The following is a 23,757-nucleotide window of genomic DNA, read 5'->3' as shown; positions in this document are numbered from 1 at the left end:
GGTTAGTTTGGCTTGTTTGGGTCCTGCTTGGGTTTGGTTATCTTGTTTGAGTCCAGTTTGGGTTTGGGTTTGGTTAGTTTGGCTTGTTTGGGTCATGTCTGATCTCTTTGGTTAGCTTAGCTTGGCTTGTTTGGTTCCTGTCTGATCTCACAGACAAGTCCCTCACAGTTAGGGGGAAATTCACCTCCAGTGAGTTTTTGGGAGGAAGTCCACATAGAGAGAACCCCCCCGAACTCCTCACTGACCGTGACCCGAGCAAAATATCAACACCCTGTTCTCCTGAAGTTCCATCTACTGAACCCTCATTACTCAACTATGAGAAGATAAACCCAGCGTGACGTTCTAGGACTTCTACAAGTATTGGGCCACACATCTTGCATGGCGTAGCGGCGTTACCACTGAGGTGTGTGTCTGTGTGTGTGTGTGTGTGTGTGAGTGTGTGTGTGTGTGTGTTGCTTATACTGGTGTGATCAGAGACTGTTTAAAATATTGTGTGTACAAAGAACTTTATTAAAATATATTTATAATAAAAAACAAATATATATGCATATACATCACCCACGATAAATATGCATACTGCCGCCATCCTGCAAAAACCTTGTATCTCCATTTTTTTTTTTAACTTTTTTTTTTTTTAGCTGTTTTTCACTTTTTGACAATGTGAATCTGGCAGTTGTTCACGAGAATTTCACGATGAACAGACCAATAGAAATGCTCTGAAATGACTTACATGAACAAAATCGTTTTACATTGACTTCTATTTAAAGTCAAGAAGGTTTTGGAGATACGAGGTCTTGTATGACAGCATCAACATGCTGTATAATCGTACAATAGTCATATAGTTTCATACATACAGTTTCATACAGGCATACATGTTGCATTATAAACTGGCAGTGGTGTCGTGTACCCTGGTAACAGGGTGACCCCTCAGTCCACAGCGGGTCACCCCTGAGGAAAAGCTAAAGAGCAGCACCTTTCACCTGAGACTGGTTAGGAGAAGTCCTGAACTCCACGCTATCAGCGGCCGAGAGAGAGAGCAGATCTGTGTCCAGGTTTAGTGATCCCAGCGTCCACTCAGGAAAGGCTGAAGACATGGATGGGCAGCTTGGGCGTAAAACGTGAAACGCGAGCACAAAAGGACGTCCTGAATCCACAGTTTTCTGAACATCTGGTCCTCAGTCTGTCTCTGGTGAGGGAGGGTAGAGATACTGAGCTGATCCTTAAAATCATTAGGAAATAAGCAGCAGGTGAAACTGATTCAATACTGAGTAAGATGTTCAGTCTGTGGCTCCGCCCCCTCAATCTGTTTACTGTTTATTCCCATCTGCAGATTACAGCGCCCTCTATCACAAGGAATAGGGGAGACCTTCCTATTCTCAGACTCCTCACCATGGAGGGCTGGCTGTTAGTAGTACTGATGGGATTTGAACTGATGACCTCCTGAGTCTGTGACAAGCAGGCAGTTAGACAGTCGCTCCACTTTAGAGCTGTGAAGCCGTCATATACATTTCTGAGTCTGAGAAAGAAGGGAAGGTAAATTTACTCAGAACAGCTCTAGACCGGCCCTACGGTCTAACTGCTGCTTCTCATCAAGTGTGAGGATATCATAAGCTCAAATTCCAGCAAGGGCTAAGCGCTTCACTGTCAAAAGCCTCCCAGTCTGGGGATGTCGTGCTAGGGGGCGCTCTAACCTGCAGATGGGAATGAACAGTAAACAGATTGAGGGGGCGGAGCCACAGACTAAACATCTTCCACAGTATTTAATCAGTTTCAGCTGCAGCTCATTTAAAGCTGCTCTGCCCCCCCCCCCCTCACTTTACTCTGATAGGCTGGACCCACATGCTCTACACGGACCACAATTTAGTGACCACTGACATGGACAGACTCTTCCTCACTGCCCTACTTGTGTGTACCTGGTCATGTCTGATGATAGTGATGGTAGTGATGATGATGATGATGCTCATGGTGGTGATGATGCTCATGCCGCTGGACCATGGGCAGCACGAAGCCCCCGGGGCTGCTGACGGACTCCCGGTCAGGCGAAGACTGCTGCTGTTTGCCGGCCTGCTCTCTGGCCTTTGACCTCAGCCTCTTGCTGTGGCTGTGCTGGAGGGGGTGCTGGAGGTGTGTTGCCGGCTGTGATTGGCTCTGCTGGGGCAGATGATAAACATCCTGGCCTCCGTGGTGCCCAGCCTGAGCTGAAGGGTAATACACATAGCACTTGCTGCCTCTCCCCCCTCCGCTGACCCCAGCTGGGGGCACTCCGCCTCCTTTGGACGCTTTAGGGGACTTGCTGTGGGCTGGGCGAGTGCAGTGATCGGCGATGATCTGCGAGCGGCGCTGCTGAGCGTGTGGTTCAGGTTCATGTGAGCGGGAGCGGCTCTGAGAGTGAGTCGGCCGCGAGGAATGATCCTGCCGGACTGCGGGGGGCGCTGTTACTGAAATTACAGAGAGAGAGAGAGAGAGAGAGAGAGAGAGAGAGAGAGAGAGAGAAAGAGAGGGACAGTGGTGTTAATATAATAATAATTACAATAATAATAATGATAGTTTATAGTAACATCATTCAAACTATTGAATCAGATTAAATAATAATAAAAGGTCAAACATAGTAGCATAATGAAAATAATAATATAATCAAATAGCATTACATAATAATAATAATAATAATAATAATAACATGAGCAATAATAACAATAATAATAATAATAATAATAATAATGATAATAATAAGAGGAAGAAGAATACATGGAAATGTCATTCAAATAAATGAATTAGATTAAATACTACTACTACTACTACTAATAATAATAATAATAATAATAATACATAGTAACATCACTAAAATAATTAAATCAGATTCAATAATAACAACAACAATAATAATAATAATAATAATAATAATACATAGTAACATCACTAAAATAATTAAATCAGATTAAATAATAATAATAACAATAATAATAATCATAATAATAATAATACATTGAACATTAAAAATAATTACATTTAAAAAAAGAAAAAATCATACATGGAAATGCCATTCAAATAATTAAATCAGATTAAATAATAACAACAATAATAATAATAATAATAATAATAATAATAATAACAATAAAACATAATACATAATACCATCACAAAAATAATTGAATCAGATTAAATAATAATAATTTGAATAATAATAATGATAGTAACATCAAATAAAATAATTAGTAAATATAATTAGGACAATAATAATTAGTATTAGTATAATAATTAGTAAATCCACTAACACTGAGATTTAAGAAGCAACCTGACTGACCTTCAAATCTGGAGGTGTAGTTCTCGATGCCGGCCAGGTCCAGGTAGTGATTCCTCCTCTCTGTGTTTTCATCCACACAGTAATGATTTCGCTCAGGAGGGTCGATGACCTGCCCTCTGAACCCAGCCCAACAGAAACACTCAGTGAGTTCATCATCAGAGCCTCAAAACCACCTGAATCATATCTGATACATATTCCAGATGTTCAAACCTCTGCAACATCAAATCATGATTAAATCACATGAAATAAATAACAATAATAATGTAAATAAATTCAATAAACAACAATGAGTTTTTATTATTATCAATAAAAACTGTATGTGTTCTGCCCCCTGGTAGATTATATCTATTTAAATGACTGGTCAGGAGGTCAAATAAACCCTGCAGTGTTAAAGAACTGTCATTTTCTGGTGATTATTAGATGGTTTGGGCATTTAAGGGGTTGCTACTGTCAGAAACTTGGACTCTGAAGCGCCCTCTAGTGGATGAATTGCTGAACATCGTTTCTATTGGCCAGTTCATCATGAGATTCTGAACCTCCATATTCACATTCAGTGAAACAGTCAAAAACTGAAAAAGTGGAGATATGAGGTTGTTGTGTGACAGTGGTGATAACCTGTAACTGTGTTCTCTGTATCTGCTAAACCGCCTGTAAATGTAGCCCAGGTGGTCAGCAGTGTCTGACCTGATGTGTGTGGAGTGTCGTCGGTCAGCTCCGCGGATCTCCTCCTGCTGAGTGGGCTCCACCCGGCTGCAGCCCCAGTCCCGCTCTGAGAGGAGGCGAGGACAGCAGAGTTAGACACTACAGCCCTCTGTGTTAGCCCTCCTCTCTCACTGTCTCCCTCTACAGGTGGACCAGGCTGCCATTCATCAGGTCTGACTCTGAGCTGGTCCTGATGTTCGAGCCAGGATGCACAGAAAGCCACTAAGAAAGTGTTGGTGGTCTATCAGGTCTTACAGGGGGGTTGTCTGGGTTCCATTTTCTCTAAATCCTGGATATTTCTGAGACTCTAGGTTTATAAATGCAGTCGTTTATCTAATTTATTACAAATATACATTTGGAAAATGTATTACATCATAGTAGATACTGAATAATTCATAGTGGATACAGAATAATTCATAGAGGAAACTGAATAATTCATAGTAGATACTGAATAATTCATAGTGGATACTGAATAATTTATAGTAGATACTGAATAATTCATAGTGGATACTGAATAATTTATAGTAGATACTGAATAATTCATAGTAGATATTGAATAGTTCATAGTAGATATTAAATAATTCATAGTGGGTCCTGAATAATGTATAGTAGATACTGAATAATTCATAGTAGATATTGAATAATTCATAGTGGATACTGAATAATTTATAGTAGATATTGAATAGTTCATAGTGGATACTGAATAATTCATTGTAAATATTAAATAATTCATAGTGGATACTGAATAATGTATAGTAGATACTGAATAATTCATAGTAGATACTGAATAATTCATAGTAGATATTGAATAATTCATAGTAGATATTGAATAGTTCATAGTGGATACTGAATAATTCATAGTAGATACTGAATAATTCATAGTGGATACTGAATAATTCATAGTGGATACTGAATAAATTATAGTAGATAATGAATAATTCATAGTAGATATTGAATAATTCATAGTAGATACTGAATAATTCATAGTGGATGTTGAATAATACATAGTGGATACAAAATAATTAATAGTGGATACTGAATAATTCATAGTAGATACTGAATAATTGATAGTGGATACTGAATAATTTATAGTGTATACTGAATAATTCATAGTAGATATTGAATAATTCATAGTAGATACTGAATAATTGATAGTGGATACTGAATAATTTATAGTGTATACTGAGTAATTCATAGTGGATATTGAATAATTGATGAAGTATGGAGGTGTGTATATGTGATCAGTGTGTGTGTGTGTGTGTGTGTGTGTGTGTGTGTGTGTTACCTGTGCCTGAGTGTGTGCGCTCTTTGCGGCGGTTGCTGGGGTCTGGTGTAACGGTCAGTTTCACTCGCAGTGTTTTACTCTTGCTGTGACAGGACTGGTTTACTGAGGCATCCACCACGTCATAGATAGTGTGCATAAGACTGGACATGTCCTGAATACACACACACACACACACACACACACACACACACACACACACAGGATATTCTGTAAAGCCTGACCAACTTCAGAATGTTAGCTATGAAGGACAGTATGGAGAGAGTAAAGCTCCACCTCTTTGGTCACTTTTCCACTGTTGTCGAAGTCATAGAGGGTGAAGACCCACTCCTGCCTGTTATCATCCTCCACCGACACATTACACTCCAGCTCCTGTAAAACACACACACACACACACACACACACACACATACACATTAAACCCCATGGTTTCAGCTCCTGTTTTTATCTGTATAAATATCCTGTTTCTGGAGAGCTCTCACGGTCCTGTCAGCTGAACCATAAGGGATAAAGATAAAGTTTTGGGGTGGGTTTAGGGTGGTTTGTGCAGTTGGGGGTGGGTTTGTGCAGTTGTGCAGTTGGGGGACACTTTTAAAAGATTATTTAATTCAGTGCTTTGGCAGAGTCTGTAATCTGGGAGAAACCTCACCTACAGCCCAAGCAAATAGCAGTTCTCTAATTGAGAAAATAAGTATTTACCTGGGTCTGAGTTTACACAGTATGTGTAAAAATGTGAATAATTCATAGTGGATCCTGAACAATTCATAGTGGATACTGAATAATTCATAGTAGATACTGAATAATTCATAGTGGATACTGAATAATTCATAGTAGATCCTGAATAATTCATAGTGGATCCTGAACAATTCATAGTGGATACTGAATAATTCATAGTAGATCCTGAATACTTCATAGTGGATACTGAATAATTCATATTAGATACTGAATAATTTATAGTAGATACTGAATAATTCATAGTATATACTGAATAATTTATAGTAGATGCTGAATAATTCATAGTGGATACTGAATAATTTATAGTAGATGTTGAATAATTCATAGTGGATACTGAATAATTCATAGTGGATACTGAATAATTTATAGTAGATGCTGAATAATTCATAGTGGATACTGAATAATTTATAGTAGATGCTGAATAATTCATAGTGGATACTGAATAATTTATAGTAGATCCTGAATAATTCATAGTGGATACTGAATAATTCATAAAGTGAATACTGAATAATTCATAGTAGAATATTAAGAATAACATTAACTTATGACAGAATGATATACCTGGGGGTTCAAGAGTTGCAACATTATTAAGATGAGTTATTTATGTGTGTGTGTGTGTGTGTGTGTGTGTATGACAGGGTGTTTCTTACGTCCAGGCTGATGCGTTTCCTTCCTTTAATGTTCTCTCTTTCTCCTTCCTCACACTGCACAAACTGCTGCGAACTCTCACAGCCCTCTGCTTTCTCAGGAGGGAGGACCACTACACACACACACACACACACACACAGAGAGAGAGAGAGAGCGAGAGAGAGCAAGAGAGAGAGAGAGCAGTGCTTAGAGATTTGAAAAAATATCCATATTTTATATTATTCTTATAAGTCAGAATGGCTTTATTGGTTCATTAATCCAATAATAATCAATATATGTATTGATTATTAGCAGTTTTAGTTTAAATCAACCTGTAACTCAACCTGTAAACTCCAATAGACAGTTAATTAAAACAGTCTTTATTAAACTGGTCTTCATTTAATCAAATATAAATAATGAGTGTGTAGTGGGATGCTGATGTGAGTAAAGGCAAGGGTGTAATTCTGTACAGACCCTCCAGGGGGCACTGATGTTCTACAATCTGTCCATCCTTCAGCTCACCACTGCTCTGTAACACCTGCAGGAGAGAGAGAGAGATATGCAAATGAGACAGTAGTTACAATTGAATACATTATATGGACAAAAGTATTGGGACACCTGCTCATTAACTGATTCTGATTAAATCAAGTGTGTTAAAACAGAGCTGATCCTGCTTGTGTTGGAGTAACTGTCTCTACTGTCCAGGGAAGAAGAAGGTTTTTTATTGCTGTGAGGATTTGATTGAACTCAAAAAGTACCAAAAAGTACTGGATGGAACACCACCATCACTCCACTGCTCCACTGCTCCTCAATTCTGGGGGGCTTTATACCCCTCTATAGCCCACGCCTGGCATTAGGAGCATGGTGCCAATGGGGTCATGATGTTTATCTGCTGCAGAGAGTCCTATTCTATTGGTAGTAGTTCTCCTCAAGGACTAGATAAGCTGTGTGTGTGCATTTGCACATCTGTGTCAGCAATGGGTGCAGCTTAAAGTAGCTGAATGCATTCATTAGAATGGGTGTCCACAAACATTTGGACACAGTACATTTAAAGAATAATAACTGAACAATAAGTCTAGTGTTTAAGGGGTTAATCCTTAGACTTCCATCCGTAATACTGCTGTTTTGCTACAGTACTTAAATGTAATTATGTAATTACATACTTAACGGCTATTTAATCAATTACTTTTACAGGTCTGCAGATGAATACCTGTCTTATGATTAATAACTGAGCATGAGTTCAGTCAGAAGCTCCTCGTTCAAGGGAGTCACTTGTTAAAGCAAAGGATATCCTTTCAAAGAGGGATTCAGCTTCCAGAGTGTGTGTTTCTGAGTGTGTGTGTGTGTGTGTGTGTTTCTGAGTGAGTGTGTGTGTGTGTGTGTGTGTTTCTGAGTGAGTGTGTATTGTGGATGTTAAATTGGTTGCAGGAGAATTTTCTGCAGTGGGCTGGAAGTGATTAACAGTACGAACTCCCTTCAAAACTGTAGGAAAGCAGAAGAAATAGAGCATTTGCTTCAAACACACACACTCTATAATGCTCTATAATGCTTATATGATCCACACTCTCATTCTGACAGACTGTAATACACTACAGGAAGCGTAGGGGGCGCTCTATAATGCTCTATAATGCTCATATGATCCACTCGCTCATTCTGACAGACTGTAATACACTACAGGAAGCGTAGGGGGCGCTCTATAATGCTCTATAATGCTCATATGATCCACTCGCTCATTCTGACAGACTGTAATACACTACAGGGAGCGTAGGGGCGCTCTATAATGCTCTATAATGCTCATATGATCCACTCGCTCATTCTGACAGACTGTAATACACTACAGGAAGCGTAGGGGGCGCTCTATAATGCTCTATAATGCTCATATGATCCACTCACTCATTCTGACAGACTGTAATACACTACAGGAAGTGTAGGGGGTGCTCTATAATGCTCTATAATGTTCATATGATCCACACACTCATTCTGACAGACTGTAATACACTACAGGAAGCGTAGGGGGCGCTCTATAATGCTCTATAATGTTCATATGATTCACACGCTCATTCTGACAGACTGTAATACACTACAGGAAGCGTAGGGGGTGCTCTATAATGCTCTATAATGTTCATATGATCCACACGCTCATTCTGACAGACTGTAATACACTACAGGAAGCGTAGGGACGCTCTATAATGCTCTAAAATGTTCATATGATCCACTCGCTCATTCTGACAGGCTGTAATACACTACAGGAAGCGTAGGGGGCGCTCTATAATGCTCTATAATGTTCATATGATCCACACGCTCATTCTGACAGACTGTAATACACTACAGGGAGTGTAGGGGCGCTCTATAATGCTCTATAATGTTCATATGATCCACACGCTCATTCTGACAGACTGTAATACACTACAGGAAGCGTAGGGGGCGCTCTATAATGCTCTATAATGTTCATATGATCCACACGCTCATTCTGACAGACTGTAATACACTACAGGAAGCGTAGGGGGTGCTCTATAATGCTCTATAATGTTCATATGATCCACACTCTCATTCTGACAGACTGTAATACACTACAGGAAGCGTAGGGGGCGCTCTATAATGCTCTATAATGTTCATATAATCCACACTCTCATTCTGACAGACTGTAATACACTACAGGAAGCGTAGGGGGCGCTCTATAATGCTCTATAATGTTCATATGATCCACACTCTCATTCTGACAGACTGTAATACACTACAGGAAGCGTAGGGGGCGCTCTATAATGCTCTATAATGTTCATATAATCCACACTCTCATTCTGACAGACTGTAATACACTACAGGAAGCGTAGGGGGTGCTCTATAATGCTCTATAATGTTCATATGATCCACACGCTCATTCTGACAGACTGTAATACACTACAGGAAGCGTAGGGGGCGCTCTATAATGCTCTATAATGTTCATATAATCCACACTCTCATTCTGACAGACTGTAATACACTACAGGAAGCGTAGGGGGTGCTCTATAATGCTCTATAATGTTCATATGATCCACACTCTCATTCTGACAGACTGTAATACACTACAGGAAGCGTAGGGGGCGCTCTATAATGCTCTATAATGTTCATATAATCCACACTCTCATTCTGACAGACTGTAATACACTACAGGAAGCGTAGGGGGTGCTCTATAATGCTCTATAATGTTCATATGATCCACACACTCATTCTGACAGACTGTAATACACTACAGGAAGCGTAGGGGGCGCTCTATGATGCTCAAATGCACACACAAGCACACACACACCTCTGACCAGTCTGTACGCATGTTTTTGATATCTCTATGTGATGTTTTGCAACATTTCCGCAGCTCACAGGAAGCCCTTTCCGTGTTTACTGCCGTCCCTCTCGCTTCCGCAGGGCAAAAACTTCAGAGCTTCGCTGCAGAACCAGAGCTCAAACACATCCATATGCGAGACGCTGTTGAGCAACACGATGGGGTCTGGAGCCGTTCGGCAGGGCGGGTAAATCAAGAGCAGAGTCACAGGACATTTCCCCCCTTTTAAATAGGGAAGGCAGGGAACTCGCAGCGGCCTGTAGCACTTCCCCTGATCGCTGGTGTTCAGGCCAGCTTTCCAGGGTCAATCGTTCATGAACCAAGCCTCACTCTGAGGTGCTAAACTGTAACTGGAGGGTGATTCTCCTCACTTCTAGTGTGAATCAGCCAATCCAAATGCAGATACCAAACCATGTGACCAAAAAAAGACTTATTTGAGTAGATAATACAGCAACCATGCAGCATGCAGCAACCTACAGCAAGTTAGCAAGCTAATTACCTAGCAGCTAATGTTAACAAAATGCTAGCTCATGCTACCGCCTTGTCAGAAGCGAGATTTCAACCCACCGATTTCAGTCAGAACATCATGGACAAGAAAGTACAGTAAAGGTCACTCGCGAGGTTGACTGACCCTGCGCTAGACCCGTGTGGAGCCTACTCATCAGTTCATTCCCTGGTCAACCAGCTTGGTCTTGCTGGTCATGCTGGTCAACCCAGTTGGTAATGCTGGTCAACCCAGTTGGTCATGCTGGTCTATCAGCTTGGTCTTGCTGGTAATGCTGGTCAACCCAGTTGGTCATGCTGGTCTATCAGCTTGGTCTTACTGGTCATGCTGGCCAACAATGCTGGTCAAACAGCTTGGTCCTGCAATTCATGCTGGTCAACCAGCTTGGTCTTGCTAGTCATGCTGGTCAACCAGCTTGGTCTTGCTAGTCATACTGGTCATGCTGGTTGACCAGTGAGGACATGTTGGTCGACAAGCTTGGTGTCTTGCTGGTCTATCAGCTTAGTCTTGCTGGTCATGCTGGCCAACAATGCTGGTCGACTGGCTTGGTCTTGCTGCTTAGTCAACCAGCTTAGTCGTGTTGGACATGCTGGTCAACCAAGTCTGTCATGCTGGTTGACCAGCTTGGTCTTGCTAGTCATGCTGGTCATGCGTGTTGACTAGTGTGGACATGTTGGTCAACAAGCTTGGTGTTATGCTGCTCAACCAGCATGGTCTTCCTGGTCAAACCAGTTGGTCATGCTAGTCAACCAGCTTAGTCTTGCTGGTCATGCTGGTCAACCAAGTTGGTCATGTTGGTCGCGCTGGTTGACCAGCGTGGTCTTACTGGTCATGCTGGTCAACCAAGTTGGTCTTGCTGGTCAACCCTCATGGTCAGTCTTGGTCATATTTAGCAGTTAACTTAGCTAGCTAGCTCACAGCTAATGTCAACAAAACAGGAGACAGTGCTAGCTTTGTTAGCCATCTCAGTAACTAGCAGAATAAAGAAATTCTGTCTATCAAATGAAATGAAAACAGTGTTCAGAAATGAACAGCCTAACAGTTAGCCTAGCCCTAAAAAGACTCACTAAATCACTAAACCCAAGCTTTTGTGTCGAGGCTGGGCTACAAGGCAGGGCTGAGCAGGACTGCGAACTGTGGAAGGTTTTTGGTGGAGAAGGTGGGACCCCTTGCTGGCGGCCCAGGGGTCAGCAGCCTGATGAAAAGAAAATAATTCGGTAAACAAATCCCCCGCCATCCAGCGCCCTGTAACAGGAGAGGCCGGGGAGCCGTCCAGAAACAAAAAAAGAACGTCTCAATCCACAGGAAACTTGGCTCCAGCTCAAAACCAGATGTGTTTTTCTAACACACTAAAGAGAAGATGGAGGAGGAGGAGGTTTTAGAGGAGACGGGGAAAAAAGTTCAGCAATTTTGCTAAATTTCATGTTTTTGAACAACGTGAAGAGACTGATGGGGAGGAATGAGCCCTGTAATGGGTGTTAATAAGCCAAAACATAACCTGCGCCCAGTAGCTCACTTATCAGAGCCATCAATCTACGCCTAAAAGGCAGATTTAGGTACACTATTTGGACAAAAGTATTGGGACACCTGTTCATTTATCATTTCTTCTGAAATCAAGGGTATTAAAAAGAGTTGTGGATACTTTCTACTAGTAGTCCCAGTTTCTTACACCTTCTAATCTGAGGATGCAGGTAGCTGGCTGGCTAGCTAATTTTAGCCAGTTAGCTGCTGCATCCTTTTACTATTTTCTTTAATTGCACTGTCTGTTAGCTTGCTAGTCAGTCGAGCTAACATGGGCTAATGTTCAAAGAAAGCTAAATAGAGAGGACTAGCTAATAAACTTTGAAACTTCAGAAGGTCTGCAACTTCTACCGTACACAGCAACGTCCAAACTACAACTACTGCAAAATGCAGCACAGATTACACTGTATTGACAAAAGTATTGGGACACCTGCTGATTCATTGTTTCTTCTGAAATGAAGGGTGTTACAAAGAGCTGATCCTGCTTTTGTTAGAGTAACTATCTCTACTGTCCAGAGAAGAAGAAGCTTTCTACATTGCTCTGAGGATTTGATTGCATACAACAAATGAGCAAGTGTCCCAGTACATCTCTCTGTATTGTACTGTCTTTCAATATCTGACAGACCAGTGTCAGAAAACTCCAGTGTTTAGAAAGCAGCGCTGTCTGTGATGAGCACTGGTCAGTGTATTTATGATGGTCAGCTGTGTGTGTGTGTGTATGTGTGCAACCTCCAACAGGCTGAATCTGACTGAGAGCAGATGAGGCCCTGTGATTTAGACGCCGGAGCTTCAAAAGGCTGATCCGCCCCAGCCCCTCCACAGCTGTTACACCAGCTCCAAAGAACCTCTTTCCCCACTGCTTCATGTCCTGCCAAGATAAAGTTCTGTCTATGACCCCTTTAATGCTTCAATGGTATCCAGTGTTACTATGGTATTGAGTGTTTCTGTGGTATTTAGTGTTTCTATGGTATCCAGTGTTACTGTGGTATCCAGTGTTACTATGGTATTGAGTGTTTCTGTGGTATTTAGTGTTTCTATGGTATCCAGTGTTACTGTGGTATCCAGTGTTACTATGGTATTGAGTGTTTCTGTGGTATTTAGTGTTTCTATGGTATCCAGTGTTACTGTGGTATTTAGTGTTTCTATGGTATCCAGTGTTACTGTGGTATCCAGCGTTTCTATGGTATTTAGTGTTTCTGTGGTATCCAGTGTCACTGTGGTATCCAGTGTCACTGTGGTATCCAGTGTCACTGTGGTATTTGGTGTTACTGTGGTATCCAGTGTCACTGTGGTATTTGGTGTTACTGTGGTATTTAGTGTTTCTGTGGTATTTAGTGTTTCTGTGGTATCCAGTGTCACTGTGGTATTTGGTGTTACTGTGGTATCCAGTGTTACTGTGGTATTTAGTGTTTCTGTGGTATTTATTGTTTCTGTGGTATTTAGTGTTTTTGTGGTATCCAGTGTCACTGTGGTATTTGGTATTACTGTGGTATTTAGTGTCACCGTGGTCTTAGTGTTACTGTTATTTGCTGTTTCCATGATATTTGCTGTTTCCATGATATTTGGTGTTTCTGTGCTATTTAGTGTTACTGTGGTATCCAGTGTTACTGTGGTATCCAGTGTTACTGTGGTATTTCATGTTACTGTGATATTTAGTGTTACTGTGGTATTTAGTGTTTTTATGGTATCCAGTGTTACTGTGGTATCCAGTGTTTCTATGGTATCCAGTGTTACTGTGGTATCCAGTGTTACTGTGGTATTGTGTTTCTGTGGTATTTAGTGTTTCTGTGGTATCCAGTGTTACTGTGGTATTGTGTTTCTGTGGCATTTAGTGTTTCTGTGGTATCCAGTGTTACTGTGGTATTTAGTGTTTCTGTGGTATCCAGTGTTACTGTGGTATTTAGTGTTACTGTGGTATTTAGTGTTTTTATGGTATCCAGTGTTACTGTGGTATTTAGCGTTTCTATGGTATCCAGTGTTACTGTGGTATCCAGTGTTACTGTGGTATTGTGTTTCTGTGGTATTTAGTGTTTCTGTGGTATCCAGTGTTACTATGGTATTGTGTTTCTGTGGTATTTAGTGTTTCTGTGGTATCCAGTGTTACTGTGGTATTTAGTGTTACTGTGGTATTTAGTGTTTTATGGTATCCAGTGTTACTGTGGTATCCAGTGTTACTGTGGTATTTAGTGTTTCTGTGGTATTTAGTGTTTCTGTGGTATCCAGTGTTACTGTGGTATTTAGTGTTTCTGTGGTATTTAGTGTTTCTATGGTATCCAGTGTTACTGTGGTATCCAGTGTTACTGTGGTATTTAGTGTTTCTGTGGTATTTAGTGTTTCTGTGGTATCCAGTGTTACTGTGGTATTTAGTGTTTCTGTGGTATCCAGTGTTACTGTGGTATCCAGTGTTACTGTGGTATTTAGTGTTTCTGTGGTATCCAGTGTTACTGTGGTATTTAGTGTTTCTGTGGTATCCAGTGTTACTGTGGTATTTAGTGTTTCTGTGGTATCCAGTGTTACTGTGGTATCCAGTGTTACTGTGGTATTTAGTGTTTCTATGGTATCCAGTGTTACTGTGGTATCCAGTGTTACTGTGGTATTTAGTGTTTCTGTGGTATCCAGTGTTACTGTGGTATTTAGTGTTACTGTGGTATCCAGTGTTACTGTGGTATTTAGTGTTTCTGTGGTATCCAGTGTTACTGTGGTATCCAGTGTTACTGTGGTATCCAGTGTTACTGTGGTATTTAGTGTTTCTGTGGTATCCAGTGTTACTGTGGTATCCAGTGTTACTGTGGTATCCAGTGTTACTGTGGTATTAAGTGTTTCTGTGGTATCCAGTGTTACTGTGATATCCCGTGTTACAGAGACGACCTGGTTTTCTCTATGTTTCTGTGGTATCCTGAGTTTCCAATGGGTAAAAAGGACTATGTTTTTACGGCATGTTTTACTCCGCAGAGACAGGGTTTATCTGTATTCCTAAAAACTGCTGACTGGTGGAATTGCAGTGCCACCTCAGCACAGTTACACTCTCTCCTCCTATCAACACTCCTGACAGCTGGTCATTTCAGAGAGTGTGATTAAAGGACACAGAAAGTGTATCTTAGCTTCAGCACAGTAATCTGACGTACAGTGCAGTGCTGCAGCCCTATATCTTTCTCAGGAAGTCTGTGGCAGCCTGAGAGTGTGGGAAGGTGGGAGTCTTCTACAAAAACAGATGGAGATCTATTCTACAATCGAACTAAACTAATAGCACACACAGTTTCAGCGCTCATTCCTTTTCTCGAGCACACTGAATAAACATCCACAGTGCAGGCTAGAAAAAGTAAGTGATTATGATTCCTGTATTATAGAGATAACTGGCGAAAGCTATGAAGTGTGGGATTAACAGGTGCTTTGCTTGTGATCATGGAGAGAACAATGAATTCAAAGTTGTATCCAAACATTTTACAGGAGAAAGTGAGAGCAGTAGTTCATGACCTCAAGCTGAAGAGATGTTGGGTAATGCAGCAAGACAATGACCCAAGGCCAACAAGTGAATCAACTGACTAAAAAAAAAACATTTAGTGTTCTTTTGAATGGCTAAGTCCGAGTCTTGCCCATGATGCCATCGAGATGCCATGGCATGTCCAGAGGAGGGCTCCCTAACATTGTATAAATGTTATTTGCATATGCCGTAAACATTTGGTGGAGGTGATACTACAGGGGATTCAACAGGTTACTGTTTTCAAGACTTCACTTACTTTTTCTAGCCTGCACTGTGGATGTTTATTATACATTAGCAGTATAGCTGTGTACATGTTATTAGTTTAGTTAGATTGTGTTTGTCTATAATTGTGGATTAGATATCAGATGTAAATTTTCTGTAAATGTTTATATAATTATATCTGTACATAAAAGGTGGGTTTTTACAGCTTTTATTACTTTTATTACTTTTTAAACTTATTATTCTTTATTCTATTAATTGTTTAGTGTATTTTTCTCTCTCGGTGTAATACTTGTTAACTCTCTGTGTGTTTGTTACATGACATACTTGTGTTGCTCTGTCCAAGTAAAATTTCTTGTATGTGTAACAAACTTGGCAAAATAAAGAGATTCTGATTCTGTAATTTATTTTTTATTTTTTTTGCAAGCAGTATTTTGTGAGAATTGGTATTTCTTGCTCCTGGTCTCCCCCTACAGATGGGAAGTGGAATTCATGCTTTGAGCCACGGCTAAAGGACATGCTTTACACAAGCATTTCTGGACAAGCTGAGAGATACAGAATCGTCACTGAAAGTTAAAGTAGGATGTGGACTGAGGCAACAGGGTCATATTACAAGATTACAAGACACGAAATCTTGCTCTCCCCCTACAGACGGGAATTGGAATTCACACTTTGAGCCACAACTAAAGAACATGCTTTACACGTGCATTTCTGGACAAGCTGAGAGATCCAGAATGAAAGAAGCATGTGGACGGTAGAGTGGTGTTACAGTATTTCACACTAATATGACTCAGGTTGTACAGCGGTATGTATTTCTCACGAGGGCTGTTCTGTCGGCTTCACCAGAGTTACCTAGCGCAGCTAGCATGTGCGTGCCACGCTCAGAGTAGCAACGTTAGGAGTCTGAATTTCAGTCAGTTGAGCATCAACGTGATTCTGAAGCTGCTGTTTTAAGGTAAAAATGTTACATAATGCTGCTTTAACTTCACTATTTATTTTTGTCAAACAAATTTCAAGCCACAACGACTTCAGATCAGTCTTCAAGACCATGAAAAGAGTGGTACTGTAATTCTGTAGGGTGTGTGTGTGTGTGTGTGTGTGTGTGTCGTTCTCTGGCTGGCAGGCCTGTGGATTCTGCGGCAATTTCTCGACAAGAGCAAAGGGCTTCAGTCCAAGCTGTGAAGTTCCTCATGGTCTTGGTGCTGGACAGGGGTCATTGCTGGGTCAGCCAGAGACCGGCTCCCAGTTCTGACTAAAAATACAGCTCTGTACACAGGAAGCGCAGACGTCTGGAGCTCAGACATCAGCCGATACAAATGAGTGAGCGGCCCAGTGCCAAACGTAGAGCTAATCCTAACCCTGAGACAGCAGTGACACGAGATACAACTACCAGAAGCTAGTCAGGAGGGGTTCAGGAGGAAGACGATGAGTGGAAAGCATTCTAAAGATGAAGCATTCTAAACATCTACCATTATATACACAGTGAATTGCGTTTGCATTAATAGTCTAGGACCTTTGGGATGCAAAAAATTGATGAACGCAGCTCCCAGGTGGCGCAACTGTCTAAGCGTTGGCTCTATTATGAGCCGATTCAATCTCTGGTGAATCTCAAACAGCATAACTGCCCCCCCCCCTCTCTCTCTGGGTGGGTAGGATGGCCTTCGCTCTCACCCCATCACTTAGCATGATGCTAGCCAGTGTGGCCATCGGATGTTAACTGATGTAACAGAATTAGCAGTAAACATTGTCCTCCAAGCATGTTCAGCTGTCCAGTGACGTTCAATTAGCACACGTGCATTAAAGTGCATTACTGTTAGCTTCACGCTAACATACTACTAGAATCCTATAGGATGGCTAGTGGAAATTAGCCTTATTATACAGTTAGGTTTTCGAATTTTGTAGCCTGAACTGAAGATCTAATACTCACTGTTCGCCACTTGTAATACACAACGTAATATAATATAATTGAATATAATATTTATACATAACATGGACAAAAGTATTGGGACACCTACTTATTGTTTCTTTTGAAATCAAGGCTATTAAGAAGAGCTTATTCTGCTTTTGTCGGAGTAACTGTCTCTACTGTCTAAGGAAGAAGAAGGCTTTCTACGATTTTGGAGGAACATTGCTGTGAGGATTTGATTGCATTCAGCAACAAGAGTGTTAAAGAGGTCAGGATGCCCGCTCCACTGCTCCTCAATGCTGGGGGGCTTTATACCCCTCTATAGCTCACGCCCGGCATTAGGCAGCATGGTATTCTATTGGCAGTACTTCTTCTCTACAGGGACTAGACAAGCTGTGTGTGTGCATTTGCACATCTGTGTCAGCGATGGGTGCCACTGCAAGCAGCTGAATGCATTTATTAGAAGGGGCGTCCACAAACATTTGGACAGCTACAACAACATGCACTTTTATTCTTGTTAAATGGAAAGAATCTTTGCTCCACCTTGCAAACATTCTCCATCTTCACCCCAATGACCTGAGAAACCGGCTGTGTGTGTGTGAGTGAGTGTGTGAGTGTGTGTGTGTGTGTGTGTGTGTGTGTGTGTGTGTGTGTTTAGCAGGGTTCCTTGCTGTGAAATTCTGAGGTGTAATTCATCCATGGCAAAAAGCAGAGATCAAAAGCTTCCCCGCACCAGTGTAGCCCCCCCTTTACAACCCCCCACCCCAAGTCTGTCCCAGCAGCCTAGCCCAGCCTGGACCAGCATGTTTAACAGCGATAAACTACAGGAAATCAAACACCATGAGAACAGCGCAGTGGTCGCCTCTCCTCACAGCTACAGCCACACTAACACATCATCAGTGACCTCAGTGCAGGTTTCAGTGCTCTACCCCAGACCTACAAGCATTACTGTTAGCTTCGCGCTAACATTGTACTAAAATCCCATAGGACGGCTAGCAGACATTAGCATTGTCATGCAGTTAGGTTGCAGAACTGTGTGGCCGAACTGAAGACGTAGCTCTTATAGTCACAAATTGCCATTTGGAATATGCAACCTATCGTAATATAATACAATAAATACAGTAAATGGACAAAAGTATTTGGACACCTGCTCATTGTTCCTTGTTGCTTCTTTTTTTCTTCCATTAAAACGAGTTGATCCTGCTTTTGCAGGAGTAACTGTCTCTACTGTCCAGGGAAGAAGGCTTTCTACTAGATTTTGGAGGAGGATCATTGCTGTGAGGATTTGATTACATAGAGATTTGTATTAAAGGTCATCTTCTGACCTCTACCCCTGGACCTATTGCAGGCCTGTGTTCACACTTAAAGCCATAGTGAACCTAGGCAGATGATCTGAATGATTGTTAGAGAGGATTCTGGAGTTCAGCTGTGTCACTGCGTTCTCTTCACTCGATTCCTGTGGCTGAACATCAGATCTAAAGCCCTGATGTTGGCCTACATAGCCAACAATGGTCCAGACCCTTCATATCTGATGGAAATGAGTAAAACCAGGCCTTTACCAACAGCCCCCTCGAGCTTCGAGTACAGCTTGGCTTGACCCAGGATACTTCAAGAAGTATGGAAGACAAGCATCTAGCATTTTCCATGTCTTGGAGCCGAGGTGGCGGAACAAACCTCTCCTGGGGGGTTGCTTACTATCTTCAAATGCCATCTGAAGACCATCTCTCGAAGGAGAAGTTAACTAAACACTGATCCTGCGTTTGTTAAAGCTTGTGATTGAGCTTTAATGTCTCACTTTGATTTCTCTGGCGTTCGGACACAGTGTAGAGTATGTAGTAAACAGCTCTGGATATGTCTGCTAACTGCCATGCATGTAAACGAGCATCAGTGCTAGAGGGAATGACTGTAGCTGCAATGGAAGTGGAACCTGAGATAACAGATTATCTAGAACATCATAAATTTAGTGGTTTTCCATCTAAAAAGTCGCTTAAAACATACTTTTGAGATGAGTTACGGAGGTAATCGTCCAGAATCCTGAATTCACTAACGCTCTTGTCGCTGAATGCAATCAAATCCTCACAGCAATGCTTTAATGCCTACAATCTAGGGGAGTTAAGCCTTACTCCCTGGACAGTAGAGACTTACAGTTACTCTATCAAAAGCAGGATCTTGAAAAGAGCCTTGATTTGAGAAGAAACGAGTGAATGAGCAGGTGTCCCAATACTTTTGTCATAGCAACGCAAGCTTAGTTGGTTCGATTCATCCATTATTTTAAACAAACGGTGGAGAATTTGACTGAGGTTCAGAGGCTGAGACCTGAGGCTGATGTAGCTGCACTGTATCAGCAGTGTGAAGCAGTGTGTGTGTGTGTGTGTGTGTGTGAGAGAGAGAGAGAGAGAGAGAGAGAGAGATAACAGCGGTGATAGTCATCAGGCACGGGCGGGAGGGGGTAATTGGGTGTCAGCAGGGGTGCAGGCGGGAGTTCATGGTGTGAGGATGGGGGTAAACACTGAGATTTGCTGATACAATGACATTCTTTAGCCTGATACCATCAACCCCTCCCATATCAACATCAGGGAGAGGTTAGCACTTCGGGAGGAAGGAAATAAATGAGAGGCAGAGGGCAGCGCCACGTGTCCTACAGCAACCGTCAGCTCCCTTGAAGGAGTCTAGGGTCATAACTGTGGTATGCTGTTTACATTAATTACATAACTGCATAAAGAATTACTCTCTAAAATCTTAAATTGCTAATACTGCATTATAGAGCGCCCCCTGTGCTCCCTGTAGTGTATTACAGTCTGTCAGAATGAGCGTGTGGATCATATGAACATTATAGAGCATTATAGAGCGCCCCCTAGGCTTACTGTAGTGTATTACAGTCTGTCAGAATGAGCGAGTGGATCATATGAACATTATAGAGCATTATAGAGCGCCCCCTATGCTTCCTGTAGTGTATTACAGTCTGTCAGAATGAGAGTGTGAATCATATGAACATAACAGAGCATTATAGAGCGCCCCCTATGCTTCCTGTAGTGTATTACAGTCTGTCAGAATGAGAGTGTGAATCATATGAACATAACAGAGCATTATAGAGCGCCCCCTATGCTTCCTGTAGTGTATTACAGTCTGTCAGAACAGCGTTTATCCCTGTTTGTGGTTTGATCTTCTTTTTAAGATCTGTTTGTTTATTTTCATAGGAAAAAACAGCGTTCCAAGCAGCCGCTGTTAGCGGAGCTTCCCTCTCTCAGGCCTCCTCACACATGTAGGTACGGCCATTATTCTGCTCGTAAAGCCGCCCGCTCACATCTGAGAGTGGTTAGCTGTCGAAGCGGCGGCCGCTTCAAAGCTCCAGGCCTCTGCGCAGACAGGGAAGGGGGGGAGGGGGCGGCCCAGACCCCCACATTCCTCACAGATTGGGAATAGCTGCAAATGGGCCACTGTTATCCAGCCTGCTCTCTCCATCACTGCACACTTCCAGATGTGTGTGTGTGTGTGTGTGTGTGTGTGTGTGTGCGGTCAAGGAGCCGCAGTTGGCAAAGAGGCCGATTTAGGGTCGCTGCTGAAACACTCGTGGGTTTCGTGGCTCTGCGGCAGACGTGTGGAGTTTAATGTTGAGAAGGCTTTTGCTGTGCTATTTAAAAGTAATCGCATAATTAACTACATACTTTTATAATGAATTACAATTACATTTGGTTTACATTAGGTATGGACAGGCTCGTGTCTGATGTTTACACTCAAACAGTGGAGTTAGGGGTGTATCAGTGGAGTTGTGGGTGTATCAGTGGAGTTAGGAGTGTATCAGTGGAGTTAGGGTGTATCAGTAGAGTTAGGGGTGTATCAGTGGAGTTAGGGGTGTATCAGTAGAGTTAGGGGTGTAGCATTAGAATTAGGGGTGTATCAGTGGAGTGAGAGATGTAGCAGTAGAATTAGGGATGTGTCAGTGGAGTTAGGGGTGTAACAGTGGAGTTAGGGGTGTATCAGTAGAGTTAGGGGTGTAGCATTAGAATTAGGGGTGTATCAGTAGAATTAGGGTGTATCAGTGGAGTTAGGGGTGTATCAGTGGAGTTAGGGGTGTAGCATTAGAATTAGGGGTGTATCAGTAGAGTTAGGGGTGTATCAGTGGAGTTGTGGGTGTATCAGTGGAGTTAGGAGTGTATCAGTAGAGTTAGGGGTGTAGCATTTGAATTAGGGGTGTATCAGTAGAATTAGGGTGTATCAGTGGAGTTGTGGGTGTATCAGTGGAGTTAGGGGTGTAGCATTAGAATTAGGGGTGTATCAGTAGAATTAGGGGTTTATCAGTGGAGTTGTGGGTGTATCAGTGGAGTTAGGAGTGTATCAGTAGAGTTAGGGGTGTAGCATTTGAATTAGGGGTGTATCAGTAGAATTAGGGTGTATCAGTAGAGTTAGGGGTGTATCAGTAGAGTTAGGGGTGTATCAGTAGAGTTAGGGTGTATCAGTAGAGTCAGAGCTGTATCAGTGAAGTTAGGGGTGTATCAGTAGAATTAGGGGTGTAGCATTAGAATTAGGGGTGTATCAGTGAAGTGAGAGATGTATCAGTAGAATTAGGGATGTATCAGTGGAGTTAGGGGTGTATCAGTAGAGTTAGGGGTGTGTCAGTGGAGTTAGGGGTGTATCAGTAGAGTTAGGGGTGTATCAGTAGAGTTAGGGGTGTAGCATTTGAATTAGGGGTGTATCAGTAGAATTAGGGTGTATCAGTGGAGTTGTGGGTGTATCAGTGGAGTTAGGGGTGTAGCATTAGAATTAGGGGTGTATCAGTAGAGTTAGGGGTGTATCAGTGGAGTTAGGAGTGTATCAGTAGAGTTAGGGGTGTAGCATTTGAATTAGGGGTGTATCAGTAGAATTAGGGTGTATCAGTAGAGTTAGGGGTGTATCAGTAGAGTTAGGGTGTATCAGTAGAGTTAGGGTGTATCAGTAGAGTCAGAGCTGTATCAGTGAAGTTAGGGGTGTATCAGTAGAATTAGGGGTGTAGCATTAGAATTAGGGGTGTATCAGTGGAGTGAGAGATGTATCAGTAGAATTAGGGGTGTATCAGTAGAGTTAGGGGTGTATCAGTGGAGTGAGAGATGTATCAGTAGAATTAGGGATGTATCAGTGGAGTTAGGGGTGTATCAGTAGAGTTAGGGGTGTGTCAGTGGAGTTAGGGGTGTATCAGTAGAGTTAGGGGTGTAGCATTAGAATTAGGGGTGTATCAGTAGAGTTAGGGGTGTAGCATTAGAATTAGGGTGTATCAGTGGAGTTGGGGGTGTATCAGTAGAGTTGTGGGTGTATCAGTGGAGTTAGGGGTGTATCAGTAGAGTTAGGGTGTATCAGTGGAGTTGGGGGTGTATCAGTAGAGTTGTGGGTGTATCAGTGGAGTTAGGGGTGTATCAGTGGAGTTAGGGGTGTATCAGTGGAGTTGGGGGGTGTATCAGTGGATTTAGGTGGATGTATCAGTGGATTTAGGTGGATGGTGATCACAGGAGACCGGTCAGATCAGCCTCCTTCATTTATTTATGCTGATTTTGCAAGTTTGACACTGAACACTGCTGTAAAGTCCTGCCGGCTGGGGGAAGGGCGAGACAGCTGCTAGACATCACTGTTCTCTCTCTCTCTCTCTTTCACTCTCTCTCACCACTATTCATAGTAGTTACTGAATCATTCATAGTAGATACTGAATCATTTATAATGGTTAGTGGATCATTTATAATGGTTATAATGGTTACTGGATCATTTATAGGATCATTCCAGAGAACACAGTTCCTCCACTGCTCCACAGCTCCTCAAAGCTGGGGGGCTTTAAACCCCTCTAGCCCACGCCTGGCATTAAGCAGCGCCATGGGTCATGATGTTGATCTGCTCCAGAGAGTCCTATTCTATTGGCAGTACTTCTTCTCTACAGGGACTAGACAAGCTGTGTGTGTGCATTTGCACATCTGTGTCAGCAATGGGTGCAGCTCGAAAGTAGCTGAAAGCATTCATTAGAAGGGGTGTCCACAAACATTTGGACATATAGTGTATGTTAATTAGTTAATGGTTAGCGTTCATCCACATGGTTAGTAAATAACCCACACAACTGGCCACGCCTACCAGCAAAAGTGTGTGAGGCCCGTCGTTAATGGGCACCTCAGAAGACACTCAGGACCCACTCTGCCTAGCGTCTCT

The 23,757-nt window shown here is 42.1% G+C and overlaps 1 protein-coding gene across 2 annotated transcripts in view; it reads right to left on the bottom strand.

The window, feature by feature from the left end:
• Positions 1–505: 505 nt before the first annotated feature.
• The window catches only part of nkd2b (NKD inhibitor of WNT signaling pathway 2b), a 42,727-nt gene continuing 19,475 nt past the window's right edge, over positions 506–23,757 (bottom strand). The window contains exons 4-11 of one of the 2 annotated variants that reach the window (XM_072659729.1): positions 7,122–7,185; positions 6,671–6,780; positions 5,562–5,657; positions 5,289–5,439; positions 3,986–4,070; positions 3,302–3,417; positions 1,914–2,438; positions 506–1,186 (exon numbers count right to left, since the gene is read on the bottom strand). In XM_072659729.1, coding sequence (XP_072515830.1) covers positions 1,918–2,438; positions 3,302–3,417; positions 3,986–4,070; positions 5,289–5,439; positions 5,562–5,657; positions 6,671–6,780; positions 7,122–7,185 — 1,143 coding nt within the window. In that variant the 3' untranslated portion in view covers positions 506–1,186; positions 1,914–1,917. Of the gene's footprint in view, positions 1,187–1,834; positions 2,439–3,301; positions 3,418–3,985; positions 4,071–5,288; positions 5,440–5,561; positions 5,658–6,670; positions 6,781–7,121; positions 7,186–23,757 lie in introns of those variants that run through there. The other variant, XM_072659728.1, reaches the window with a different exon arrangement.

Source organism: Salminus brasiliensis, chromosome 1, assembly GCF_030463535.1.
Source record: "Salminus brasiliensis chromosome 1, fSalBra1.hap2, whole genome shotgun sequence".
Lineage (NCBI taxonomy): Eukaryota > Metazoa > Chordata > Actinopteri > Characiformes > Bryconidae > Salminus > Salminus brasiliensis.
The sequence above is the reverse complement of the archived record's forward strand: the minus strand, read 5'-3'. Positions and strand labels throughout refer to the sequence as shown.